Source organism: Magnolia sinica, chromosome 1 (assembly GCF_029962835.1).
Source record: "Magnolia sinica isolate HGM2019 chromosome 1, MsV1, whole genome shotgun sequence".
Classification (NCBI taxonomy): Eukaryota; Viridiplantae; Streptophyta; class Magnoliopsida; order Magnoliales; family Magnoliaceae; genus Magnolia; species Magnolia sinica.
Genome location: NC_080573.1, coordinates 15,740,860 through 15,766,711, shown reverse-complemented (window position 1 = coordinate 15,766,711; position 25,852 = coordinate 15,740,860). Strand labels below are relative to the sequence as shown.

At 40.2% G+C, this 25,852-nt stretch overlaps 1 protein-coding gene across 11 annotated transcripts in view; it reads right to left on the bottom strand.

Annotated features, from left to right (window-relative positions):
• The window catches only part of LOC131240952 (uncharacterized), a 56,197-nt gene that overhangs the window by 7,357 nt on the left and 22,988 nt on the right, over window positions 1-25,852 (bottom strand). For 8 of the 11 annotated variants that reach the window (XM_058239585.1, XM_058239517.1, XM_058239577.1 and 5 more), the window contains 10 exons: window positions 15,643-15,711; window positions 15,438-15,554; window positions 15,268-15,336; window positions 5,187-5,266; window positions 4,873-5,001; window positions 4,464-4,746; window positions 4,278-4,370; window positions 4,006-4,170; window positions 3,764-3,891; window positions 3,488-3,626 (listed from right to left, as the gene is read on the bottom strand). In XM_058239585.1, coding sequence (XP_058095568.1) covers window positions 3,488-3,626; window positions 3,764-3,891; window positions 4,006-4,170; window positions 4,278-4,370; window positions 4,464-4,746; window positions 4,873-5,001; window positions 5,187-5,266; window positions 15,268-15,336; window positions 15,438-15,554; window positions 15,643-15,711 — 1,272 coding nt within the window. Of the gene's footprint in view, window positions 1-1,917; window positions 2,119-3,487; window positions 3,627-3,763; window positions 3,892-4,005; window positions 4,171-4,277; window positions 4,371-4,463; window positions 4,747-4,872; window positions 5,002-5,186; window positions 5,267-15,267; window positions 15,337-15,437; window positions 15,555-15,642; window positions 15,712-25,852 lie in introns of all 11 variants that reach the window. The other 3 variants (XR_009168916.1, XR_009168915.1, XM_058239526.1) reach the window with 2 other exon arrangements.

The window sequence follows — 25,852 nt, the reverse complement described above, 5'->3', positions numbered from 1 at the left end:
GCCCATGGATGAAGAAGACGAAATGAGAGAGATCCCACCAAAGCAGCAGTAGCCATAACGAGCTCTTCATCTACTTCACGTCCAGACCATATCCAAACACGGATATAAAGCCGTTTATGTACACGGACATGCACCAAAAAAAAAAAAAAGAAGAAGAAGTTAGAAAATAGCTTTCGACATCCAAACACAATTATGATGTATACGGTCTACATCCAAAGATACGCCTACAGCCGCCACTTGTATTCATAAGTTGGTTACGACGTATCCAAACATTGTTAAAAGACAGCTCTGTCAGACTGTAATCAGTAGTTGTCGGATGTATACGGTACAATATGAGGACATACATTACTATATGACGGTATTTGGTAAACCAAACAGGCCCTTAGGTTTTTGGTCGGACACACTGCTGCAAGATGCCATTTACCTCCACTTTTCTCGCAAGAAAATTTCCCATGATCTCTCTTTGAGGTCTCTCCTGTTTCATTTGTTATCTTAAGGCCAGTAATGTGTACATCCCCATGGCTGTCTCTGTTGGTGATTGTAGGGGATCAATGGTGAAGATGATAGCGATGTACGATGCATTCCCAAGGTCTTATTGCAAGTTAATAAAATGTGCAATGTTGGAGAATGGATCAAATACCACATCAATGGGGTCATAACCGCATTGTCTTCTGTAGTCCCAATGACAATGTCCATACTTTACCCTTCCATGGAGAGTTGGGCATTGGCAACACTGTATAAAGTTCATTGTACTAGTTTCTTTGTCCAGCTGATAAGCTCTGCACTACTTGATAATGGTTCCAAGGTCTCATCCAAACTAAGCCAGTGAAAGCAAACTTCAACCAACATATTGCTTTATCTCAACTAAAATTGATGAAAGTGAAGTGCACAAATTGAACCAAATTAAGAGATTCTTGAATCTGAAAATTATGTACCTGATTTGTAGCTCAAAATATCTATTTCAAATATCACACAATAAATTTCCATAGCTCCAAAAAAAAATACCGCAGAAACCTTCCCAATAGCTTTCTATTAGTATAATAGAAAGTAGAAGAATCACTCTTCCAGACACAAGTTTACAAAAGCCACAAAGAAAGCTTACTTTGAGGAATAAAATCATTTTTCATTCCATATGTATGGTCTAGCATATATACTGTTGGTCACATACTTCCCTTGTTAAAATAGAACTTCAATGATGAAGGAAATAAATTCACTGATCGCCGATTGATCCATGATTCTTTCTGAATTTCATGGATTATCCAGATCATGATATTACTGACCAAAGTATGTCACTCGATGACTTGATTGGATTGCATGCATTCATTTACGGGCTTGATTGCACTTTCTATACTTCAACTCTTTGTTTGACACCAAGATAAGAGCTCCGTACTGAACTGATTGATGGATTGGCCCTTCCCCAAAGAGGATAAGCCCCTTCGGGGGGTGGAAGCTGGCATCTACTAGATTCTTTGTTGACGGAAGGTGCTTACTAGAAGGGCAGGTGGTGGGAACATCTTAACAACGGAACGGTCAAAGACGAAGATTTTTTTGTAATCGGAGAAGGGTAGTTATGGAGGAATATTGCGGCTTTCGGAGTTGGATCTTGGTCCTTTGAAAATTTTGTCTCTTTGTATCCTTTTTGATGCGATGTATTTTTCATTGTTTCTTGTGACGAGGGGGTCGATCGAAGAGACCCATCTAGGTCAACAAGCCAATCAGACAGCCCCCTAGGTTGGTCATTGATAGGCCTTTATGACCGTTTCATTATTGGTCCTTGGACCTACTGTACATGTGGTTTATCGGTAGCCTGGATGCATCAACAACCAATACGGAGACCATGCTTAGGAAGAAACTCTGCTAGGTCGTGTAGAATTGGAAAAGGGTACGGAATAAATGATATGGAACTTGGTAGTCTACCTGAGTGTCTGCCAAACAAGATATGGAAAGGAACTCATGGGAAATCAGAGTTGGGACCAAACATGCTCAAATTCTCTTGCTTCAGGTCTTGTAGTGATTCCAGCAATGCCAACCAATCAAATAATAGTGCAAGATAAAATGACAAAAGAGAGGCTCGCGACCAAAGAACATTCACCATCACAGTTACAAATGTGAGAATACCTTACGCAAGAAAACCAGTTTATGTATATATCTCTTGTAGTTCTAACGCAATCTCCAATATATTTGTTTTGATCTTTATGTTAGAGAATATTATGTCTAATTCCTTTCAGGACAAAGAATACGACACTTGCATGTCCACAGCTAATTTCAAAGAACTACTCAATCTGAATGATAAGAAGAGCAAGATGAAAACCTAAGGGAGTGTTTGGGCGGTGGGATTAGAAGGAATTAGGTAGGATGGGATTCAAAAACATAATTATTACCCATGGCAGTGATTGTCCCCTGTTGCCATGGGATAAGATTAATGCCTTGCTTTGTTGGTAATACGGTGGTACATTGAATGGATATACCCACCATCATTTGAAATCACTGAGAATAACACACGTGTTATATCTAAACCGTTCATTTGTTTTGTAACCTCATTTTATGGCATGGGCCTAAAAATGAGGTAGATCCAAAACTTATGTGGCCCCAAAGAAGTTTTCAACGGTAAGTATTCAATCCCCGTTGCTTTCTATGGTGGGGTCCACTTGAACTTTAGATTTACTGATTTTTTTGGCCCATGCTCTAAAATAATCTCAAAAAATGGGTGGACGGTATGGATATGGCCCACACATCATGGTGGGACCTACACAACTTGCTAACATTGAGTGAAATTGGCACGGGACCCAATGCAATTCCATCTAATCTAATTTCAAGCTTTTCCGTTCTTCCCAAACATGGAGTGGAATTGGCACAAGACCAGATGAATCCCATCCCACCTAATCCCTTCTAATCCCACTGCCCAAACACGCCCTAAAGAGACTTTAAAAAACTACTAATACTTCCACATGCATGGGTACAATGTTAACCGAGTATACCATATAGTTCCTGTGTTTCACTGTGTATAAATCAATGAACAATTGTTTATGTCAGTGGAACTATTAGACTAATGAACATACCACTGTGCATAACAGAAATAGTTATGTACCTACCAATTAACCGTATATACTGTAATGATGGCTGCAAGTAACCTCCCATTTCAGCATTATCCATCTTATATTTACATCAGATACAATGAAGGAGAAAAAAAGAAAAAATAAACAAGAGTATCATTAATGCAACACTGCCATAAAGATTAATATTTTCTATAAGAAAGTTAAATGCAACAGTTATGAAATAAATCGATGCAATACAAGAACATCAATCACTACAAACATTCTCTTGTTTCAGAATCATGACCCATTACGATAGACTTTGGCTTCATGGGCTCATAAGGAAACAAGCTAAACACTCACAAACACAAGGCTACCTCAAACATTAAAAGAAAATCCAAAAACAGCATCGTACATGGTAATACATATGAATAATCACAGCTCTGTGCATTCACCTCTTTCAACGAAGGGATGAGCAACAATGATAATGGTGGAGATGATGTTGCTGCAGACGCTCGTCCAATACTTTCATCGTCGCTTATTTGACGCATTTTGGGAATTACTCTCTGTGCATCATAGTATTCACGGGAATCTCTGAGATGGAATGGATCTCGTTGTGAGACGGGTGGCTCACGAAAAAGATATATAATATTTTGGTTTAATTAGCATATCATGGGGGATGAGAAATGAATGCAGTTATTATTACTGTGTTCAACAAGTTCAAGATGTACCTGGAGGAATCAGAGGTATTTGTTCTGTCTGTTGCTCTAGCTTCCTGCCCATCTTTGTTAAGCTTGCCCAGTGAAATTCTTTCCCGAGCATTTCCTCTTCTCAACCCCGCCTGTAACGCAGCCTTCGCCTGAAAAAGAACAGAAGAGAATGCAAACCAACAGAAATCCACTAGATACAATAAGTAAATGGTATCGTGAATACTGCGCATATGATGATATAATGAAAAGACAATAGCACCAACCTCAGCAAGGTTGGTAGCACTGTCCTCATTTGAAGCACTTGATGTTCGTTCCAGGATTCCTAATCTGGACTTTGGAGTTCGAGGGGTATCGGATTCACCATGTTGGCCACGGATAACAACAGTGCCACCAGCACTCCCTTCATCAAAAGTATATCTGCCGCTAGACTACAGAAAATTGAGATCTCACTGAGTGGATGTAGAGTAACATGCAAGATATGCATAAGAACCTTATTTAACCTAAAAGTTTCCTATCAGTTGGATGATAGTTGTACCGTGGAACTCTGGTCGTCAAACAAAGCAGATGACTGAACCTCTCTTGAAGATCGTAGAATGACAGTTCCTGAGTTGTTTACAGATAACTGCTCCTGAAATTGAGCATTTCAAGTAATTTTAGAGAAAACAAAAGGCACAGATACAGATAAAGCTTATCAGTGTGAAAAAGGGAAGAAAAGGATTACATCCTCTAGGGAATCCTCTTGTCTTTCTCCACCATGTTGATCTCTCACACCTTTCTGAGGGGAGACTTCAATTGATGACTCATGAACAGCACTTCCTGATGCAGAAGACCACTGGTTCCCTCTACTTGGAGGTTTTCTTGGAAGAAGATGACTATTTGGGACTTCAGATTTCCTATCTCCCGTGGCAACTTGAGGTGGTCTCACAGCACTGCGGACAGTCCCTGTACCCTGGGATCCACTTGTACTGAAGTCCCAGCCAGAATTTCCCAGGACCTTTCCATGACTGGGGTAAAGCGAAATCAATCAGTGAAAAGGTTTTTTTTCTTTTTTTTTGAAGCAAAATAAGCCGTTGAAAAGTTCGGACCATGGAATAGATAAAGCTAAAAACTAGTCTATGTAAATGGCCCACCTGGCTCGAGTACTTTCATCATCTCTTGTGTCTTTAGTAGCCTTAACAGTGCCAGATGCATCATCAAAGGCTTGATGACCATTTCTCAGGGTTTCCATGCCTTCACTTACAGGGAACTTCGGCCGCTCTCTATCAGGCAGATAAATAATAAGAAAGTCATGTAAAGTTTTAAGCAGAACTAAAGAGGAATTCAAAATGCATAAATCTTACTGCATCCCCAGTCTATCCTTGAAAGGAAATTATGGAAATTATGTAACTAAAGCTTGTACAACACACTGCACAAATTAAAACTGTCAGTTAACAATGTTATGCACCTTATCCTTTCCAAAAGCCTTGCACTCTTTCTTGCATTCCTGATAAAACGATGCTTTAGAAGTTCCTTGGCACTTGGCCTCTGAAATTAAGATCATTTAAGGAGAGTTCATCAGAAATGCTTCTTCCCATCATACTCAAGTACATCTGAATCTGTTTTTCATGTACGAATAAACATGCCTATTTGCATAGATTCTTTGTAGTATATAACTTCAACTGCCTCCTTGAGCACTAGCACAGACATGGAAGGTACCATACAGCATCAAGAAGCTTAAACAAATCCATGAACAGGAAATGCACCATCCATATCATTTTTATATTCAATAATGACAAATTTGCACGAGTATCATTTATCTCAGACACAGTTGATGCTCCTCTGAACTTGTGTGCAACATCACAGAATGTATGACAAGTTTGTGGCACAAGACAAGATAGAAAGTCTAATAACTCAATAACTAGTTTCACATGCTTATTTAAATGATTAAAGGATAATGTCAATGTAATGAAAACTGTCATGCATCTTCTTTCTCCTATTGGTGGTGAATGATAAGATACTCAATACGACGATTTAAAACCTTGCTTCTGATACCACCAGAGCTTCCAATTTTCTCCTTTGATGGATGCATTTACAACAAATCTTTCTGGAGTTCACCGAGCTTCCATCTAAACTCCGGTTTTAAGTGATGGAGAAGTAAAGAGGATTGGGCATGTCCATAGAAGTGGAAAATTTCAATACTCTAGCAGAGTGTGATGGATGATATGCACGGACTGAGAAACTATACATGCACCATATGAGTAGTACAAATTGAACTCACCAAAATAAGACTCCAAGTTTAGATGTATCATAAACCACAAATCACAATTATTTGGTTATAGAATTATCAGATTGGTGGAACATTTTTTGGATGGTAGAAACAAAATATAAGCAACAGTCCTATTTCAGCAAACAAGTGCCCATGAGTCAGAGGTTAGGATTGTTCAACCAATCTGATTTTGAAATTGTGACTTACTAACAGTAGATTCACATTTTAGGCACATTTAAGTTGAATGAATGTAAACCTTAAGCCCTGCTCAGAAGGAAGCACTGGTATCCAGGTTCTGACTGACGTGAACTCCACCTTCCTGGGTATATGGGTTTGACGCTTTGGCTCCTAGGCTGGTAAATGGCGGAGGAAGATCATTGCTTGCAAATATAGCACTGAAGTAGGAGGCTGGTTCTCTAAGCCCTCCTCCTTCTACATAACCTTGGCAGTCAAGAAGGCCATAACTGCCCTCAAGCTTCTAATGCTGGAAGGCTTCTCTCCTTTTCCCTCGGAGACGGAAGGCGCATCCGGCTCTGGTTGGACTGGTGCATCTCCGATAGGCCTCTTCAATCTCTTTTCCACAGATTAGCAAGGGTCGCCTCGAACCTGTCCTCGACAGTCACTAATTGTTTTTCGTATGAAGGTTCTGTGTTGTGGTGGCCGCATTGCATGAGATCTTTGTCCAAACTCGAGACAGAAGATTTTCTGGAACTTTTGAAGCTCCTTGAGGAGATTCGCCCTTCTCAGGGTGTGGAAGACTACAACTTGGTCGCTGTCTAGCTCGGGTTGCTTCTTCGAGAAGTCTCTTTTCCTGTGAATCCTGCTTTCCCCTTTTGTCTGGTCGTATGGAGACCCGCTGAAAGTAGCTGCTTTTGTTTGGCTTCTTGCAAGGGGAAAAAACCTCAAGGTGGACAACTTGCAAAAGCATGGTATGGTGCTCCTCAACACTTGCCTTCTCTGCCTGGGCAAAATGCAGAATCTATCAATCACCTCTTCCTCCCATGCCCCTTCGCTTGGGGGGGTGCGGTCCTCCATCTTGGTCGGATTTCACACTCCTCGGGTTATGCCTAGTGCAGTTGTTGGCTTGTTATTCGCCTAGCACGGTGGTGGCATTGGAAAAGATCTCAAGGCTCTCTAGCGTTTGGCCGCTTTGGCGAGACTCTCGGCTATTTGGAGAGGAAGGAAGAGTCGCTGCTTCTGGGATCTTCCTTTTATTTCTTCCAAGGTGGCGAATTTGTTCCTTTGTGATGTAGCGAACTAGTTGCTCTGTCTCCAAATTTCTAATTGTTGTATTATTTCTTCCTTTTTGGTTTGTAATGGCTTGGCTCGTTAGAGTTGACATGAAGTGTATATTTTTACACGAGTTGTATAGTTGTTAGATCTAAAGTTTGTTTTGTTGTTTAGCTTGCTAGATCCTTCGTTGTTTTGGTTTCTTTTGTCTTTTCCTTCTTTGTTTTCTTTTGTTCCATGGTTTCCTTTGGCTCCTTTTAATAGAGTTCAAACTTTAAAAAAATAAAAAATAAATAAAAATGAACGAATGTATACCACGTGTATAATTTTTGTGACTGCAGATCGAGCAGTCCTACACAGCCCCACTCATTGAGTTAGAGGTTTCACTTTTAACCAGTGTTTGAAATATCAATATTGCGTTACATACCACATTCTTGGGATACATATACGTATCGGTTATCGCATGGGATATATCGGTTGTATCGCATAACGTACCGATGTTATTGGAAACATTGGGAAATTGATCAAATTTTTCAATGAAACTTCAATGATCATTAAAAAAAGAAATCGATACACACTTATAAATCAAAATATTTAAAATAAAAAAAAAAAAAAAAACAAAAAAACAAGTGCACATAATAGGTTTTCTTTATATGGAGTCCTAATTTATGCATTGTCTAACTGAATTGATGCAAGTATATTCAATGTCTATTTATATAATTTATAAATGTAAGAAAACATGTGGAAACACAAGCAATACATTAAAAAACGAAAGATGAATCACTAGATTAGGTTACATACATGTTTGAATTTATGATTGGACACAAAGATTATAACCAATTTGCGAGAAATTGAGAAATTTTGATTTTTTTTTTCAATTTTCAGCAACTCGACCCGTCTTCTCCAAATCTCGAAATCAAAACTAAAAATCTTTGATTTTTCATACAAAATATGAAAAAATCATGGATTTATAACAATTTAACATGATTTATGGAAAAAAAAAAAAAAAGGATTGAAAATCGAAAATGCTCGCTGGATCAAACATGTGGGATATATCGTAACAATAATTTTCCAAAAAAAAAAGGACAAGAATCTCATCAAGGGAGAGGAATGAGTTCCCAAGTTTCAATACATAAAAGAAGGATGAAAGATAGGGCAAGGGTGTGGATTTCATAAAAAAGAAAGGGAAAGCATTGTGGCTTGGAGTGACCTTTTAAGGATCCAACCTACAATAGAGGAATCGCCTACCACAATGCCCGTACCAACATCCCTTCTCTAAGAGCGTGAGCAACCATCAACGCAATAAAACCCATTGTAAGAATAGCCTTTTTAAACAATATCAGCTCTGTCATCTCTCATTTATGTTTGGAAAAAAAATTTGGTTGCTGAAGACATTTTGTTGAATGTTTTCATGGCTTTGCTCTCCCTCTTCTAATTTGGATTCATGTGGCTTACAGCTTACATGTCCTAATAATTATTCCCTATTTGTTCGTGGTGGTGGCCGAAACGCTTTGTAAGATTTTATTTTATTTTATTTTAGAAGTCATGAAATATATTGAAAAAAGGGGGAAGGAAATACAAAACAAAGAAGAATAGAGAGATTGTCGAGAGAGCAACCTCAACTAGACTCCTAGAAAAAGAAAATCACAGTCCTTTAGACCCGCTACAAAGATGGCCCATTCAATCATTAACTGCTTAGCCTTACTGGCTACTACCACCTCCGAGTTTGAAATATCCCTGAAACATCTACCGTTTCTCTCTTCCCAAACCGACCACCATATCGCAATGATGGCCATTCTCCATAGGCGCATCTTATGCTTGCCCAATCTCACCCCACGCCAAGCTTGAGGGAGATGACTCACCGAGCTAGGAAAGCACCAATTTAACTTGAAGCAGGAGAGAAAATCTGACCAAATCCGAGCGATAAAAGGGCAGAAAATGAGCAGATGATCAATTGATTCTTCATTCTTCATACGGCAGAGACAAACGTTGACAATGGGCATCCCCCTTTTTCGCAAATTGTCCACCGTGAGGATCCTCTTAATCCCCACCAACCACCCAAAGGCGGCATGTTTAGGGGGGGACCGAATATTTCCAAAGATGGTAGATGTTATCAAGAGAGGCCTGCTCATTTTCTAGCAAGGCATAGAAAGATTTAATTGAAAATCTGCTGGTTTTGTCCGCCTTCCAGGAAAGTTTGTCTGGGGAATCGAAATATGGAATGCCCCTATATATACGCTCAAGCAAGCCCGCATACTCTTCAACCTCCCAATCATGAAGATTCCTCCTGCAGTTCATGATCCACTATATTTTCTTAGCCAGCGTGGAGAAGCAGTTTGCAACTGGGATGGCGGAGTTTGAGGCAAGGGGGAAAATATTCGGAAAGTTGACTTTCAAAGGCGAATCTCCCACCCAAATGTCTTCCCAAAACCGATTGTTTTCTCCTTTACCTAGAATGAAACCTAAACCTTTTAGGACCTCCTTTTTCAGAGAAGAGATCCCTTTCCAAAGGGCTGAAGCCCTATAGCGAGAAGAGTCCTTGGTCCACCATCCACCAAAGGACTTGCTGTATTTCCCTTTGATAATCTTATTCCACAGAATGTCCCCCTCAATGCCAAATCTGCAGATCCATTTCCCTAGGAGAGCCCTATTCATCCTCTTAAGATCTTTGATCCCCGCTCCGCCTTGATGGAAATGCTTGCATGCCTGATGCCATTGAACAAGGTGGAACTTCTTTTTCTCTTCCTTGTCGTGCCAAAGAAAATCCCGCCTTGAACTTTCAAGGATAGCCAAAACTGGGGCTAGACATCTGAAAAGGGACATGAAATATAACGGGAGGTTTGAAAGAGTTGCCTTGATAAGAGTTAAGCGGCCACCCAAGGAAAGATATCTACATTTCCATTTGGCCAGGTAGGTTTCAAACCTAGTAAGATGAAGGATAAAGGGCAAGCATCAGGCCTTACAAGGGGATTTGGGATGGATAAGTCATAATTTCAAGTCTCACATCTTCAGTATGCAGATGATGCTATCCTTTTTTGTGAAGCAGATGAGGTTAAAGTTGAATATTTAAGAAGGATCATTTCTTGCTTTGAAGTCGTCTTAAGGCTAAAGGTGAATATTTTCAAAAGCAAATTGCTAGGTGTTTGGATTGCAAGGATTTTGCGTTATCGTGTGGGATCTTCCCATCAACTTGTCTTGGCCTTTCGCTTTTCATTGGAAAGAGGAGAAGTTTGCAAGGATTTTTGGTTAACGTGTGGGGTCTTCCCATCAATTTATCTTGGCCTTTCACTTTTCATTGGACAGACAGCTCTGTATATATGGGATATGATTGTAGAAAGATTTGGAAGGAAGCTCTCGAGTTGGAAAAGAAGGCATCTCTCACTGTGGGTGGTCATTTGACATTGATCAAGGTGACAATGTCCAATTAGCAGATATATTTCATGTCCATCTTCAAATGTCCAAAGGCTAGATTGGAGAGGCTAAGGCAGGATTTTTTGTGGAAAGGAGCCAAAGAAAACAAAAATTCCATTTGATGAAGTGGGAAGAGGTGTGTTCTCCTTTTTGAGGATGGAATCTAGAAGCCATGAATTCCACATTGCCTGGAAAGTGGTTGTCGAGATTCGAGACAGAAGAAAGTAATTTGTGGAGGGATGTCATAGCCAAGAAGTATGGGGTTCAGGAAGGAGTGTTGTGGACTAGGGATTCATCCATATATAGAGCCTTTCCAATATAGAAGGTTGTAGTCAAATTGAGAGATTAGTTTGGAGAATGGTTGGCTTTTTAGTGGGCAACGGTGAAAAAATTCAATTTTGGGAGGACATTTGGCTAAGTGAGACAACGCTTCAAGTTGACTTCCCTAGACTAGCAAGACTCTTTAGAAGCAAATATTTTGATAGCTTGTTGCTTCTCTTTACTAGGAGATGAGGTGATTTGGACTTCCCCTGTCAAAGGAATATTTTGGACTTAGAAGTGGATGATTTTATTAGATTGATGGGGCAGTTGCGAAGTGTCCACCCATTAAAGGGGAAATTAGTTCAATGGTGAGGATCAAAGACAACTCAACCCATTTTTCAGTGAAATCTTTATATAGGAATCTGAAAGGTTCTTCATCTAGAGCCTAGTTGTGTCATACTGCTTCTGTATGGCATTATGGAGCTCCCCCGAAAGTTGCAGCCTCAGCTTGGTTAGTAGGGAGGAACAAGCTCTTGACAATAGATAATCCAAGGAGAAGGATGATGGTACTCCCAAACATTTGCATGATATGTCAGCAGGTATTTGGGCAATTTGAGGAGAAAGGAAGAATCATTGTTTTAGAAATTGTAATAAGTCGGCTTTGGAGGTCTTCTGTAAGGCAAAAGCGGAAGTCATGGACTAGGCTATAGCTTTAAAGGTTTTTAGTGAGAGCTCCTTTTTCCCCCTTTGTGGTCTGAATTGTAAATAACTTTGGGCTTCAGCCTATTTTTAATAAAATCGCTACCGCTTAAAAGAGAATTTTATATATATATATATATATATTCCCAGGTCTTATGGCAATTAAGGCCCTAGCAATTGAGTTGGTTCTACAAATCAGTAGCTACCAAAAAGTCTTGAACCCAAGCTTCAGAGCAGAAGCCAATGAGTGGACAACCAATCATGAAAGCCAAAATTTCAATGAACTTGGATAATAACAATACCAAGGAGGTAGACCCCTAAAGACGTTGTTTTTTACGAGATAAGTGGTAGTAATAACAGCCATCAAATTTCTTTCACCAACCAAGGAGGACAAGGATGCCAACCCACAATCCTTTTCGGAAGTTTCTACTTGCAGAAGAGAGAAGTTTCCCGATTGGAGGAAATCAGAGAAGGCGAGAAACCAAGGAAGTTGAGCCTTATCCATGGTTGACTGCACCAAGATGCTCTTCCCATTGAAGATTTTCCTCTTTCCTAGCAAACCATATGGACCACAGAGCAGATCGTGCACACATACCCCACAAAAGATGCCCAATTGAGCCCCAGGCAGCAAGCAGTTATAGACTCTTGGAACACTCGCTGTAAACCAAATTTAGACGGCATTTCACACCAAACAGTCCTAGCATTAGGTGGTTCAGTCTATTCGCTGGCAAAACACAGCGAGCACCTATTCAGCTCACCATTCCACATCCCTTTTGATGAAACATGAGGATCTTCCCTAAACATGCAGTCCACATGAAAGCTCTAACTTTAAGCAGTTCAAACCCTCTGAAATGCTGAAGTTTTGCCGTCCACGCCACATGATAACGAAGAGGACATGGATTTAACCTATAGTTGCATGAAGTGCAAAGCGGAGCGGCATAGATTCGGGTGTGAGAGCAGGGAAGTGTCTATTTCATTTCAAAATGTTAGGAAGTATAAATGGCTAGGAAGCGAGAGGTGAAGCAGTTCCAAAGTGCAATTCGAAGCAGAAGCAACACATTATAAGGATCGTCCAATTAAGATTTAACCATGAACAATCTCATCCATATCAGCAGCCCAAAACTGTTATCTTCCGCATCAAAAGGAACGTAGACATTTTTTAGTATGGTAAGGATTGGGTAGAGGGGATTAAGGGAGGCAGCTCATCACTTCACAAACAACACAATACATTCATTATCCATTTTAAATGTCTCCAATTAACGTAGCCTCCATCAATATACTTTCGTTACTTAGTTCTTCTACTGCTTGATCAAGGAAGCACAGCAGTTTTATTCTGAATTTCAAGACCCTTCTAGGGATGAAGGTCACAATAGTTCAAGAAGACTGAAAAGAATGCAATAAACACAAACAAGGGATCAGGATGCTCCGAAAAAAGGACAAAAGATAAAGAAGGAACCAGGTAATAGTGAGAGTAGGGAATGAAGGATGATAACCACCGTGCAAAAGCAATAAGGTGAAGAGATACACATTTCTGCAACCACTGACTGTGGATCAGATCGCATATGCATATGCAATATGGCAAGTATGCCATGGCATACTTTAATATGTGACCAATATGCAATTGCATATGCGAGTATGCAATTGCATAATGCATATGCGATTGCATACTTCACAACACTCAATTTATTTTTTATTTTTTTCAATTTAGTGAACTTTTGTCTATAATTAGGCACTCATATCCCCACCATTTTCACTATTCAAGCTCTCTCTCTCTCTCTCTCTCTCTCTCTCTCTCTCTCTCTCTCTCTAATCTCTCTGCAAGTATTTCATGTTTATTTTTTATATTTTGTAAGTTGTGCTTGTTTTTTGTAAATTAAGTTGTAAGTTGTAAGTTGTGCATAGTTTCAAGTTATCCATTTATCAATAAAATTTCTATGTTCAAAGTTTTTAATAATTAATTCTCTCTTAATGTAGTTTGTTGATTGTTTTGTTACAATTTATGTAAATATAATATGAGTGATTAAATACATAACTTAATGAAACACTCAAACTACAATGAAATAAGTAAAATAACCCAATCCAATCATGTGTACTAATTAGGCAAATTTTTCATTTTTTTAAGAATTTCTTTCAATTTTATCCTTTTTTTCAAAAAAAAAAAAAAAAATTCAATATGTGTGTGCGTGCGCACGCGATGGCATATGCGATTATGCGATTTGACAACATTGCTCAGAATGATACAATGAGCTACTCCAATGTATGAGTTCAAGAGCTCAACAATGTGGGACTGAAACTAACCTATCCAAATAATGTTTATATAAATATGTGTGGTTTAGCAAAGCCCTTCCTCTTATTCCTTGAAAGATACAAAGTTAATGATGATGAGTCATGCACAGAACTCCCAGCACTGGTGTCATGCTGATACATTTCTATACAAAGTTAATGATGATAAGTCATGCACAGAACTCCCGGCACTGGTTCATACCAATACATTTCACCTTTTCTTTAGACCTTCAATCTGCTACACATTCTATCTGAACTTAATATGCCTTTGAAAAATAATTCATAAGTCATGCTTCAAGGGAGATGGCCAATCCCCTCATCTCTAAGCACCCAACCCCACCTCCCATTTAGTATGTTCATTGAGATGACCAATAACACCTCCACATGAGCCTGCCATGCACCATATTGCCCTTATAATCCTGTCCCCACTTACAGGAACTCAACAAATCTAGTAGTTTCTCTGAACTAGCTTCAGTCCAAAAAAATCTTGAACCCAAGGTCAAGGGTACATTCACACAACACTCTAGAGAACCCAACTGTACCGTCACGCACATGTATGACCAACAGTACCAGGCACCCTGTGCAATCAAGGAAACCCGGCAACACTAAGTGAATTTTGATACATAAAAAGGTTAAAATTCACATGCACAGAAGATGCCAGTGTGAATAGGTAGTCACTAAGTCTGCCTACAAACACAGTGCTTGATAGGACTATAAAACCTGTTGAAATCACATACAATGGTCCAAGTGCTGTTTCTATTAACACAAACACACAGAAAGCTAGGCAATCTACAAGATGACCTCCAGGTGCATAAGTCACCATCCTCACTAACCAATGGTGAAATAAATGTCTCCATTAAAATAACATAAAGTTATGCAGAACGTAGAAAATGATGAGCTCAGAACAATTTTAAGAACACATTGTTAACAAATTCCCCATCAAGCTGACACAACTAACCCCCATGCCATAAGCCAAGGGTCACTAATAATTTGATATACTCTGTGCTGTAAGAAACAGCCATGCAGCCTGCTTAAGTTTCATGGCTGGCTCAAGGAAGAGCCTTGGTCCAACCACCTCTCATTAACAAGCCATAAGGTTGAGTAAATGACAATAGGCACCAAGTAGCAGCTACTCACTTCATAATGATACATTACCATAAACCCATACAAAAATAGAAATAAATATGCGAAATACGCAACTGATAAGCATAGTCACTATAGGATGAATACAAGGTCCATAATCAGGTGGTCTTTTTCATTTTGCATGGCACAAACTATAAACTAAAAATGCTTATATTTTCCATATTCCCATCCCTATTATTTAACTAAGAATTTTCAAAAACAAACCTTAAAGGGAAGGAAAGAATGGACTTAAAAGTTAAAAACTGATTGATACCTCAGCTGGGACTTTTTTTAAACATAAGGAAACAAATTCTTTCATAGGGCGGGAAAAATGCTCATCCAGCTGCACAACAGAAACAGAATGTTTTAAGATTTGGTAAAATGTTATAGTGCTTGATAACAGGATTAAGTATTGTTTGGAGCACCATCAAAGACAAACTAAACCTGTGGTGGATTTTCTCGAGGAATGATGAAAAGAACCCTCAGTGGGTGGAGATCTGCCAAAGGGGGCTCCCCTTTTGCCATCTCAATTGCAGTGATCCCTAAGGACCAAATATCTGCCTGCATCAAGCGAAAGTTCTGAATGTTAACAAACTAGCTCAAAGTTCAAGAAAGCATGAATTGTCCAAGAAACTAATCTAATAGCTACCTTCTCATTGTATCCATCTGAATTCTGAATTACCTCTGGTGCCATCCAAAATGGGGTTCCTACAAATGTCTGAAATAGTGTGCACTAGTAAATAAATAGTGCATTGAGAAGAACATAAAATTACATTGTTTTAGCCCCTTCACATAAGAAAGTTTATCACTAAATTTTAAATAATAATAATAATAAGAATAAGAATAAGAATGCTATTCACTCCACAAAACTTGGAGGTAACGATGACAACCTTCTTAAGATCACTAATACTTGAGCATAGCCCAGGAAGTGTTAAATAGATGTAATAGCAGCATGACTTCACGATCTTAACATGTTATTCCTTATTGACAAATATGTTTTACAATCTTTTTACAAATGTAACATCACCATACCTTACTTTTCACCCAAAGGAAAACTACTCCCAGAGGTTCTGGCTTGTAACTAAATGTTTTGTTATTTTGCTCTTTCCAATCTCCCACAAATCGAAAGCAAGGACCACCTCCACAGCCTCTATCTATACTATATATAGTGCGAATAATGTTTGGCCAATTTTACCTCTGCAATTAGTTTGCCTATGGCAGAAAACTTTGAATGTTTAAAGGACATGGAAAGACATTTTAAATGAAGTTGGGGTATTTTGGAAATTGGAAAATGTGGCTTCTGTCCAATGTACGGTTCAGATTTCCCCACAAAAACCTGCAAATGGCTTAGATTTTACCTACAAAAAGCAAGTAGTTAGGGAAATGGGACAATTTTTCCTCGCAATTAGTTTTATTAGTAGTTAAAACTATGAAGGGCATGGGAAGGGCTTACCAAAAGAAAGGGCATTTTTGTTCTTTCAATTTCTTCATGCAAGTAGGTCACACCCACCTCTCCTCCTCTTTGCTTGTAGCCAGCATGAAATTGTGTTAGTAAGCCCATGCGACAAAGGCTGTGGAGCACACCGTGATGACTATGTGGTAGAGTTGTACACGAACCGAGTTAGCTCGGTTAGCTCGCTCAACTCGACTCGACTCAAAAAAGCTCAATTCGACTCGATTTGAAACTGAGTTTGAGCTGATTTTTTTAGCTCGAAAAAATTTCGAGCCGAGTTCGAGCTTGCCCGAGCTCGACTCGACTCGGATCGAACCTATTTTGTCTCCTTCTGTCCCAAAATGAGGTATAGGATGACTTTATTGAAAAATGGCGATTCTCATTAAGACTCCAACTCTATCTTTCCTTTCCACGAGGGTAGGGTCTCATTCTCTAGCTCTGTTAATGGGCTAATTAACTTAGGTGGCTTCTCCACTCTCTAGTCCCTTCCAAAAACTAGGCACCAAATCGCTTGGCTTTCACAAGGCTATGTTTGTATAGCATGGATTGCATGCCGACAGTGTAAAAGAAGACGGGTTTTCCTTTGATTTGACAAATTTTGTTGTTTGGAAAGCAAAAAAGGGATGGATTGTTGATAGGAAAATGATGGATTCAATATGAGGAATAAAAAATAAGGATCGGCTGGTATTAGACGCAGTAGGCAGCATCATTGTGGCCCGGAGTACTAGTATTTGGTCTCGAGAGGACTGGTGGTGCGGTTCTTTCTCTATCTATGTGGTCATGTAGGATGCAGTTTCAAGTTTTAGATGGTCGTTTACTGCTATATATGCTATATGTCAGCCAGAGAGGTCTATCTTATGGGAGGAATTGAATTCTAGTAGGGCTAGGTGGCCGTATTTGTGGTGCTTAGGACACAATTTCAACGCGATTAGACTTCTCATATGAGAAGTCTAACAATGGTTGGGTTACCAAAAGTAGACCTAGACACAAACTGAGCTAGCTTGGCTACTCGCTCAACTCGACTCGGAAAAGCTGAACTCGACTCGACTTGAAACTGGGTTCAAGCTGAGCCGAGCTGTTTTATTGAGCTCGAAAAAAATTCGAGTTGAATCCAAGCTGGCCCGAGCTTGGCTCAGATCGGCTCGGCTCAGCCCAAATCAACTCGGTTCGGTTTGGAACCACCCAAATCACCACCAAGCCCATCACCATTGCCTCTCCCCTATTGTTTCCGAGATGCAATAAAAGAAAAAGGAAATGGTGTAATCCTAATCATAATGTGATTTCATTGTCTTTTGACATGGATGATTCAATGCTCTTTTGCTATCTTTGATTCCTTGTGAGTTTGGCGTGCTCTGGTTTGTTTTTTGAGTTATTGTGCTTTTGTGTTGCGTTCAAACTCTAGTTGCACAAGGAAGATTCCTTGTTTGGTATAATGTGAAAGTTTTTAAGCATTTTATTGCAGAAAGTTACTGCGTCCAAGATTCAAAGATAGCCCCAAATTTGCTTTGGATGAGGAATAGAAAGAGGTTGACCACACGATGTAGCCACTTTCATCTGCGACATGGGTCTCCTGCAGCCGTAGGATTCGATTCCTAGGACCTTGCTCACTGAAGCAACATTGGTGGCGCAATCTATAGATTTTATAAGAGTTGTCTGATTGCGAATTGCAAGATTGGAAAAGAAACCGTTGGATTGCCTTGATGAAGTTAAAAGATTGAATGGAAGGAGCACCAAAAAAAAAACCCAAACTCTGGTGTCATCATTTACTACATCACACCCACCAACATCATGCAACAACCCCATCTCCGCCCATCTTCCATTCATTCTGGCAGCCCAAGTTGTTGCAACCTCATCTTCTCCAACATCTTCACCAAATCCATCACCTGCAACCTCTGAATCACCAAACCCCAGTTGTATTGTACCCACGATCTGGCCCCAAGCCCATGTCATCTTCATCATCCCGCACCAAACCCACAATCCCTACATCATTGTTGTCCTCAACACTAAATCCATTCACATCTCAGATCATCTTCAAGTTGTGGGGCCCACCTTGTTTCACCTCCCCTCTATTGTTTTCAAACTCAGCTCGAAAGCTTGAACTCGACTCGAGCTGCTAACCGAACCGAGCCGAGATGGCCATTACGGCTCGAGGATCGATCCGGGCCGAACTCAAGCTGAGATGGCCGAACTCAAGCTAAGGTAAGCTACTAGCCAAACCGAACCGAGCTGTGCCAAGCTCAACTCGGTTCAGCTCAGTGTCCAGCTCTAACCAAAAGTATGCAGGAATTCTCTAAGTGAATTTCTTTAAATAATTTGGTTGATCTTCCATTGGGTGGTGGCAAATTTACATGGTTCATTGATGAATACATTCGAGCACTATTCAAAGTATGCCAGGGGAGGAGGGGAGCTTTGGCCCCAATTTCAGCATCTCTATGGTTGGATGAATATTATATGGGGCCCGGATCAAGTACATAACCGTGTTGGAAGACCCCACATGCATGTTTATGTATATTTGAAGGCCCCAGGGAAAATGCATGTGGGCTGCATATAGGAGCTTATTGGACACATCTAGACCGTTGGATTCATTGGATACACTTATCAGATTGTTGGATCTAGCATGTGGACACTGGATCATCTTGATCGTTGGATCATCTTGATCGTGGGCTATTGGACACAATGGAGACATTGGGATGGTTTTGTTTGGTTATTTTTTTATTTATTTTGGGTATTTTAGTTTATTTTATAATTTAGTTGAAATAGGGTGTTTTAGAACATTTTTTATGCAATAAGGGTATTTTTGTAAAAACACCCCAATTAGTCTATTAAAAAATGGGCATGTGAAGCCCTAGGGATTATTATGCATTGAAATAAAACTTCTCTTTTTTACTTTGAGCAAAAAAAATCTCCTGTGATTGGAGTTGGGGTGAAGCCATGTAGTGATTCCAATTCAACTCTTATTTTATTCTTTCAAGGTATTTGCTTCACCTTTATCTTCTTCTATCTCTCCCTACTTCTCTATTTCTCCCTATTTCTTTCTTCTTGTTTTCCCCAAAACCCATCCCCATCATCTCTAAAACCACCTAAACCTAATCCCTAGCCCCCAAATTTAACCCTAACCTACCAAAACCCTAACTAGGATAAATGATTCCCTTTGAATCAAGATTAATCCCTATGCTAGATGGAAGTTCTATCTTCCATAATGTCTTACAATATCTCGTTGCGGGATTAATGTTTGGTTCGAACTTGAGCATATTTAATACTTGAATTCTTCAAATTTGTGATAGATTAGCTTTATTTTGTGCTTTGATTTCTCTAATTAATCCGTTATTTGATTTTATTGCTTCATCTTAAGTTAGACCATCAGTCCCGCATCATCCAATGGGCTAGAGAATGTTATCAAGTCGAGCCTTAACATATTTTTCCTATCTCCCAAGTGGATGGATAAGTTTACTATGGTGCATCAATCTTGTCTCTCTAGGCCAACTTCATATCAAAATCCTATTCTCCTAGATGTGGAGGACGATAACTAGGCCCGAAAGGCCGAAACCTTTTACATTTGAGATTATGTGGTTGGAATAGAAGGATTCAAGGATGTGATTAAGCAGTGGTGGAAGTCTTGTCAGGTTCGGGGGTTTGTTGGATTTATTCTAAGCCAAAAGCTGAAATTTTTGAAAAGTATAATGACCTATTGGAAGCAGGAGCAGCTTCATAATCAAGAAGCTAAGATTTTTTTCTTTCTTTCATTTTTATTTTTATTTTTGAAATGCATCAGGAAGCTAAGACTAACATAGTCTAAATAATATTCAAGCCTTGGAAGTCAACAAAGAGGGTGGTTCGCTATTGAAGGAGGAGAAATTCTCCAGGGTTAACTGGTTGGTAAAGTATTCTAATCACCTCAATGAAGAAGAAATTAAATGGAGGCGGTGATCGAGGGCAATATGACACTCTCGGTTCTTCCATAACATCGCAAGTACAAGGGCTAGAAACAATAGGATTGCAAACTTAATAGTAGACAACCAAAGGGTGTAGGAGAAAGATCAAGAGTGTAACTCTACTATTCAGTTCTACAACAACTTGCTCTCTGCTGAAGGATGGAAGCGCCATAGATTGGACAACTAAAAATATTCCCCTATATCTCCTATCTGGATGCATCAGGTCTTGAATCTCCGGTGTTGGTGGAAGAAATTAAGCACGCAATCAATTCCTTGGGAAGAGGTAAAGCCCCGGGCCTTGATAACTTTCCAATTGCTTTATTTTCAAGAGTTTTGTGAAGTAGTCAAAAGAGACTTGGTGAACTTCATTTTGGAATTCTTTCAAAGGGGTTGTTTGTATGTCAAACTTTGAGCTACTTTTTTCTTTTTTTCTTTTTTGTAAAAGATAAAGATAATTTATTCGAAGGCTCCAAAAACACACAGGGAACTATAAGAAAGGCGCTAAAAGCGTCAAAAGCGCACAACCTAGTTTACAAGCAAAGCCCCAATGACTATTTAAAATTTAAATGTAAAAAAAAAAAAACACAACTCTCTACAAAGATATTAGAATTATCAGCCCGATCTTTGACATTTGCCTTAGCTTACCCAATAATCTTCACAAATGTCCCACTCTTATCCATGAAACAACGATCATTTCACTCTCCCCCATATGGACCAAATGTCGGTGACTAAGGAAAGCCTCCAAAGCTTCTTCCAATCTTTACCTCTCCTAATATCACCGCCATGCAAAGCTAGCAACAAGCCTTCAAGGCATTACCCACGACACCTTCAAAACCACCAAGAAGTACATCCAAATGGATCTTGCAAGTAGGCAATGAATAAACAAGTGGTTTACCGACTCCGCATCGCTAAGGCACATGGAGCACATTGGTAATGTACATTGCCCTCTTTTGGAGATTGTCAAGAGTGCATGTGCAATTCCTATTTAATAACCAAGTGAATGTCGCAACCTTTGGGGGCACTTCGTAACTCCAAACAAACGCCAAAGGAACCTTGCCCAAGACTGAACCCTCTTGAGTGAGGAACACAAGGCCAAATAGAGACTATGCCTGAGACTTGACACCAAAGAAATATTCTCCCTAAGGGGCAAAAACCATGAAGCCTTTCCGATAACCTTAAGACCTTGACCATCATAACCTTAAGAACTTGACCATCTCCTCTTCTGCAAGAGGGAGACCACATAGTTTCCTTCCTGATTTTGGAGAAGCTTCTGGCCACCGTTGCAAGACCTGCCAGCTTAGGGAACTTAGCACAAAGAGAACTCTCTCCCATCCAAATGTCATCACAAAAGCAGACCTTCTCCCCATAGCCCATTGCAAATCTCACGTCCTCCATGAATTTGTGTCCCCACCCCTTCAACCGCCTTCCAAATCCCAAAAGCCCCTATAAAGAGATGAGCCTTTGATCCCCCAAACCCCCACCCCGTGGAACCTATGCAACCATTTTCCCAACAATGCTCTATTGATTTCCTCCATTATCCTAACCCCTAACCCCCTCCCAGATCGGCTTGCACACCTCCCATTTTAATAGATGAAACTTTTTATTTTCTATTGTTCCTTACCACAAGAAATCTCTCAACTTGTCTGGGCACTCCATTGCTACTATCGGACACTTAAATAAAGACATGAAGTAAATTGGCGCGTTTGACATAGCTACTTTAATCGAGGTTAATCTTACACCCAGAGACAAGTAGTGGCTCTTCCAGGTTGACAACTTCTTTTGACTTTCTCTATTACCTTGTTCCAAATGAGCTTTAGCAACTTTCCAATACAAATGGGAAGGTTAAGGTAAGTTGAAGGGAAGGAACCTATTCACACCCAAAAACCCCAGCCAAGCAACCCAACTCCTTGGATGTTTGAATTCCCAACAATTCGCTTTTCAAGATGTTAACTCTCAATCCTGACACCACCTCATAACATTTAATATTTTTTCTTAACTTATCCACTATCTTCCTCCACATCAATATGTGTGTGTGTATCATTGGCAACTTGCAAATGCGAGATCATAGGCCCTCCCTTAACCACCTCGAACCATGGAAGAGACCAACCTCTTGAGCCTTATCCGACATCTTGTTAAAAGTTTTTGCCACCACAATGAAAAGAAAAGGAGTAAGCGGATCCCCCTGTCTAAGACCCCTAGAAGCATTGAACAAACCTTTTGGAGAACCATTTGCTAAAATTGAGAATTTTGCTGATTTGACATAGTTTGTAATCCAATTTCTCCATCGAACCCCGCACCCCACCCTTTTTTTATAACAATAAGGTGTCTCTGCCCCTTATTAAGGTAAGACTATTCCTTGTGGATGCACGCAATCATCTGCAAACCACGTGCATCGAGTAAAACATGGGGAGGGGAATCGAACTCGCGTCTATGGGGAGCAAACTGAGCTCCACCCTTTCCAACATATAATCCAAGAAATCTCAGTCCAACTGATCATAAGCCTTTTCGATGTCCAACTTACAAACAACCTATTTCTTCCCTTCCCTATGGTGACCATCAATGTACTCATGCACCACCAACGCACAATCCACAATCTATCTTCCTTTGATAAAGGCATTTTGCGCTTTAGAAATAATATTAGACATAAACCCCCTGAATTTGGTAGCCAAGATCTTCTTTAGAATCTTATAGGAGCTCCCTATTAGACTTATTGGCCTAAAGTCCTGCAAACCCTCTACACCTTCCTTATTAGGGATAATAGCTATAAAAGAATATTCCAATTTTGAAGCTAGACGACCCCCTTCGAAGAATTCCACAATAAAACCCCTTTTATAGCCATCATCCCAAAAATTGGAGGAGATAATTTGAAAGATTTTAGACCTATTAGTCTTCTTGGTAGTCCTTGCAAGATCTTAGATAAAATTCTCGCTTCTAGATTCATGGTGGTCCTAGCAAAGGTCATCTCCAAAAACTAAGGTGCATTTGTAGCGGGCAGGCAAATTCTAAATAGTGCACTCATGGCTCGTGAATGCATCCATTCTCGGTATCGAAAAGGTCAAAAGGGGGTTATTTGTATGCTTGATATGGAAAATTCTTATGATCGTGTTGAATGGGACTTCTTCAACTACGTGCTGGACATATTAGGCTTCGGGAAGAAACGGAGGGAGTGGATGAGGGAATACGTTTAATCGGCATCTTTCTCAATCCCTGTTAACAAGTCTCCTAAAGGCTTTTCTAAGGCTTCAGGGGGTCTAAGGCAGGGCGATCCTCTTTCCCCGTTCTTGCTCCTATAGCGGCAGAGGCTCCTCATAAAATGCTAGAAAAAGGTCGGGAGGTGGGTCTAACCCGTGGCTTTGAGCTAGCAAACTTGACTATCTATATATCTCATCTTCAATTCACTAACGATACCATTCTATTTTACGAAGCAAATGACGCGAAAGTCCAAAACACTCAAAAATATTATAAAATGCTCTGAAGCAGTCTCAAGTGTTAAAGTGAATCTTCACAAAAGTGAGATGTCAGGAATTCAGACGATGAAGGAGGAGGTGGACAGGCTTGCAATCGTTTTTTGTTGCGAGGTCAATTCCTTCCCGTCAATGTACCATGGCCACCCTCTTTGCATCGAGAAGTCGGCCAAGCAGCTCTGGGACAAGGTTTTAGAGAGGACGGAGAGGAAGTTATCAAGATGTAAAAGTCATCATTTATCTTTAAGTAATTACACTTATCAAGGTTGCCCTTTCAAATCTTCCCATTTATTTCATGTCTCTTTTTCAGTGCCCGAGTCGGTTTTGGATAAGTTGGAGATACTTCGACAGGACTACCTTTGGAGATATGCAAAGGAAAACACAAATTCCATCTTATCAATTAGGAAGAGGTACACAAAACCAATGGCTGAAAGGGGTATGGGGCTTAGAGATTTGGATGGTAAGAATTTGCCCTTCTTGGGAAGTGGTCGTAGAGATTTGTTTCAGAAGAAGGGAAGCTTTGGAGAGAGAAGATCACCAAGAAATACACAGTCCAAAAAGGGGATGGTGGACAAGCAACTCCTTGCGCTATCGAATGTTGGCTCTTTAAAGGGCCGTGTCCTGGGTAACGATGAAATTGAACAACGGGGCCTTCTCTTCGAGTGACAGGAATCAGATCTAGTTTTGGAAGGATAGGTGGTGTGGGGATACACCACTTCATGTTCCTTTTTCAAGATTAGCCAATCTATCTCCGGCTAGAGACACTACAGTAGCTCACTATGCATCTAAGTTGGGAGGTGCCATGATTTGGTCCCGTCTATGCCAGAGGGACCTTTCGGAGAAAGAAACGGATGACCGTAAGCCTTTGAGTCAGTTGCAACCTTATTATCTAATCTGGGTGAGAAGGATTGTCATGTGGAAAAATGATTGCTTAGGCCGGTTCTCGATGAAATCTTTCTATAAGATGACCCAGAAACCGATCTCTCAAGTGCAAAAGGCCACTACATCGTTCTCTCAGTCCTACGTTGCTCATCCAAAGGTTGCGGCATCTGTTTGGCTTATGGGAAGAAAAGGTGCTCACCATCGATGATCTCCAAAAATGATCGGTGTCGCTCGCCAACATATGCTCTATGCGCTTGGAAGATGCCAAATCAATTAACCACCTCTTCATTCATTATGTGTTTGCTCAGGAGGTGTGGGTGATCTTCCTTTGGCTCGTTCAATGTCGCGTGGGTTATATTGAAATCCATAAAAGACTTTCTTTGGGCTTGGCATGGGGTGGGAGTAGGAAAAGAAGGCGTAGCCTGTGTGGCATTTAGTTTTAATGGCATCGCTTTAGGCCATTTGGGGGGAAAGGAACAACCATTGCTTCCACAACCTCTAGGTTTCAGTTAGCAAGGTTGTGAGGAGAATCAAGGTAGATGTAGTGGGTTAGGCATCCGATTTAAAATATGTGGATGTTTGTAAAGTTTTTGCCCTTTTAGGTTGGTAATTCTTGGCGCCTTCCTTTGCATTGGCGAGGTTATCAATCAAATGTCGTTACCTTTTTTTTTGGATGGGGGGGGGGGGGGGGGGGGGGGTTTGGTTTTTTATTTTTATTTTGAGACGTCACAATTTTATTAAAGAAAATGGCCAAAACGACCAAGGAACTTACAACACAACCCAAGAGTCAAGAGAAAGAGGTTGATCATCCAATAAACAAAAGCCCACTTGATTACATCCATCTTGGCCCCTACTAAACACCCCCTCTGCACTCTTATTAAGGTTGTGGAAATAGCAACCTTTCCTCTCGCACCATAAAGCCCATAAGCCGGCCAGAAAAGCCAACCTTCGAACTTTCCTTTCTCTCTTTCCTAGCTATCCCTCATGTCACACAAGCATAAGGCCATCCATCGACTTCGGCATTAGCCAAGCAATCGCAAAGATGTCAAGAAACTACCCCCAAAAAGCTCTAACAAAGGGACAATGGATAAAAAGATGATCCACCATCTCTTCCTCCCTCATACACAT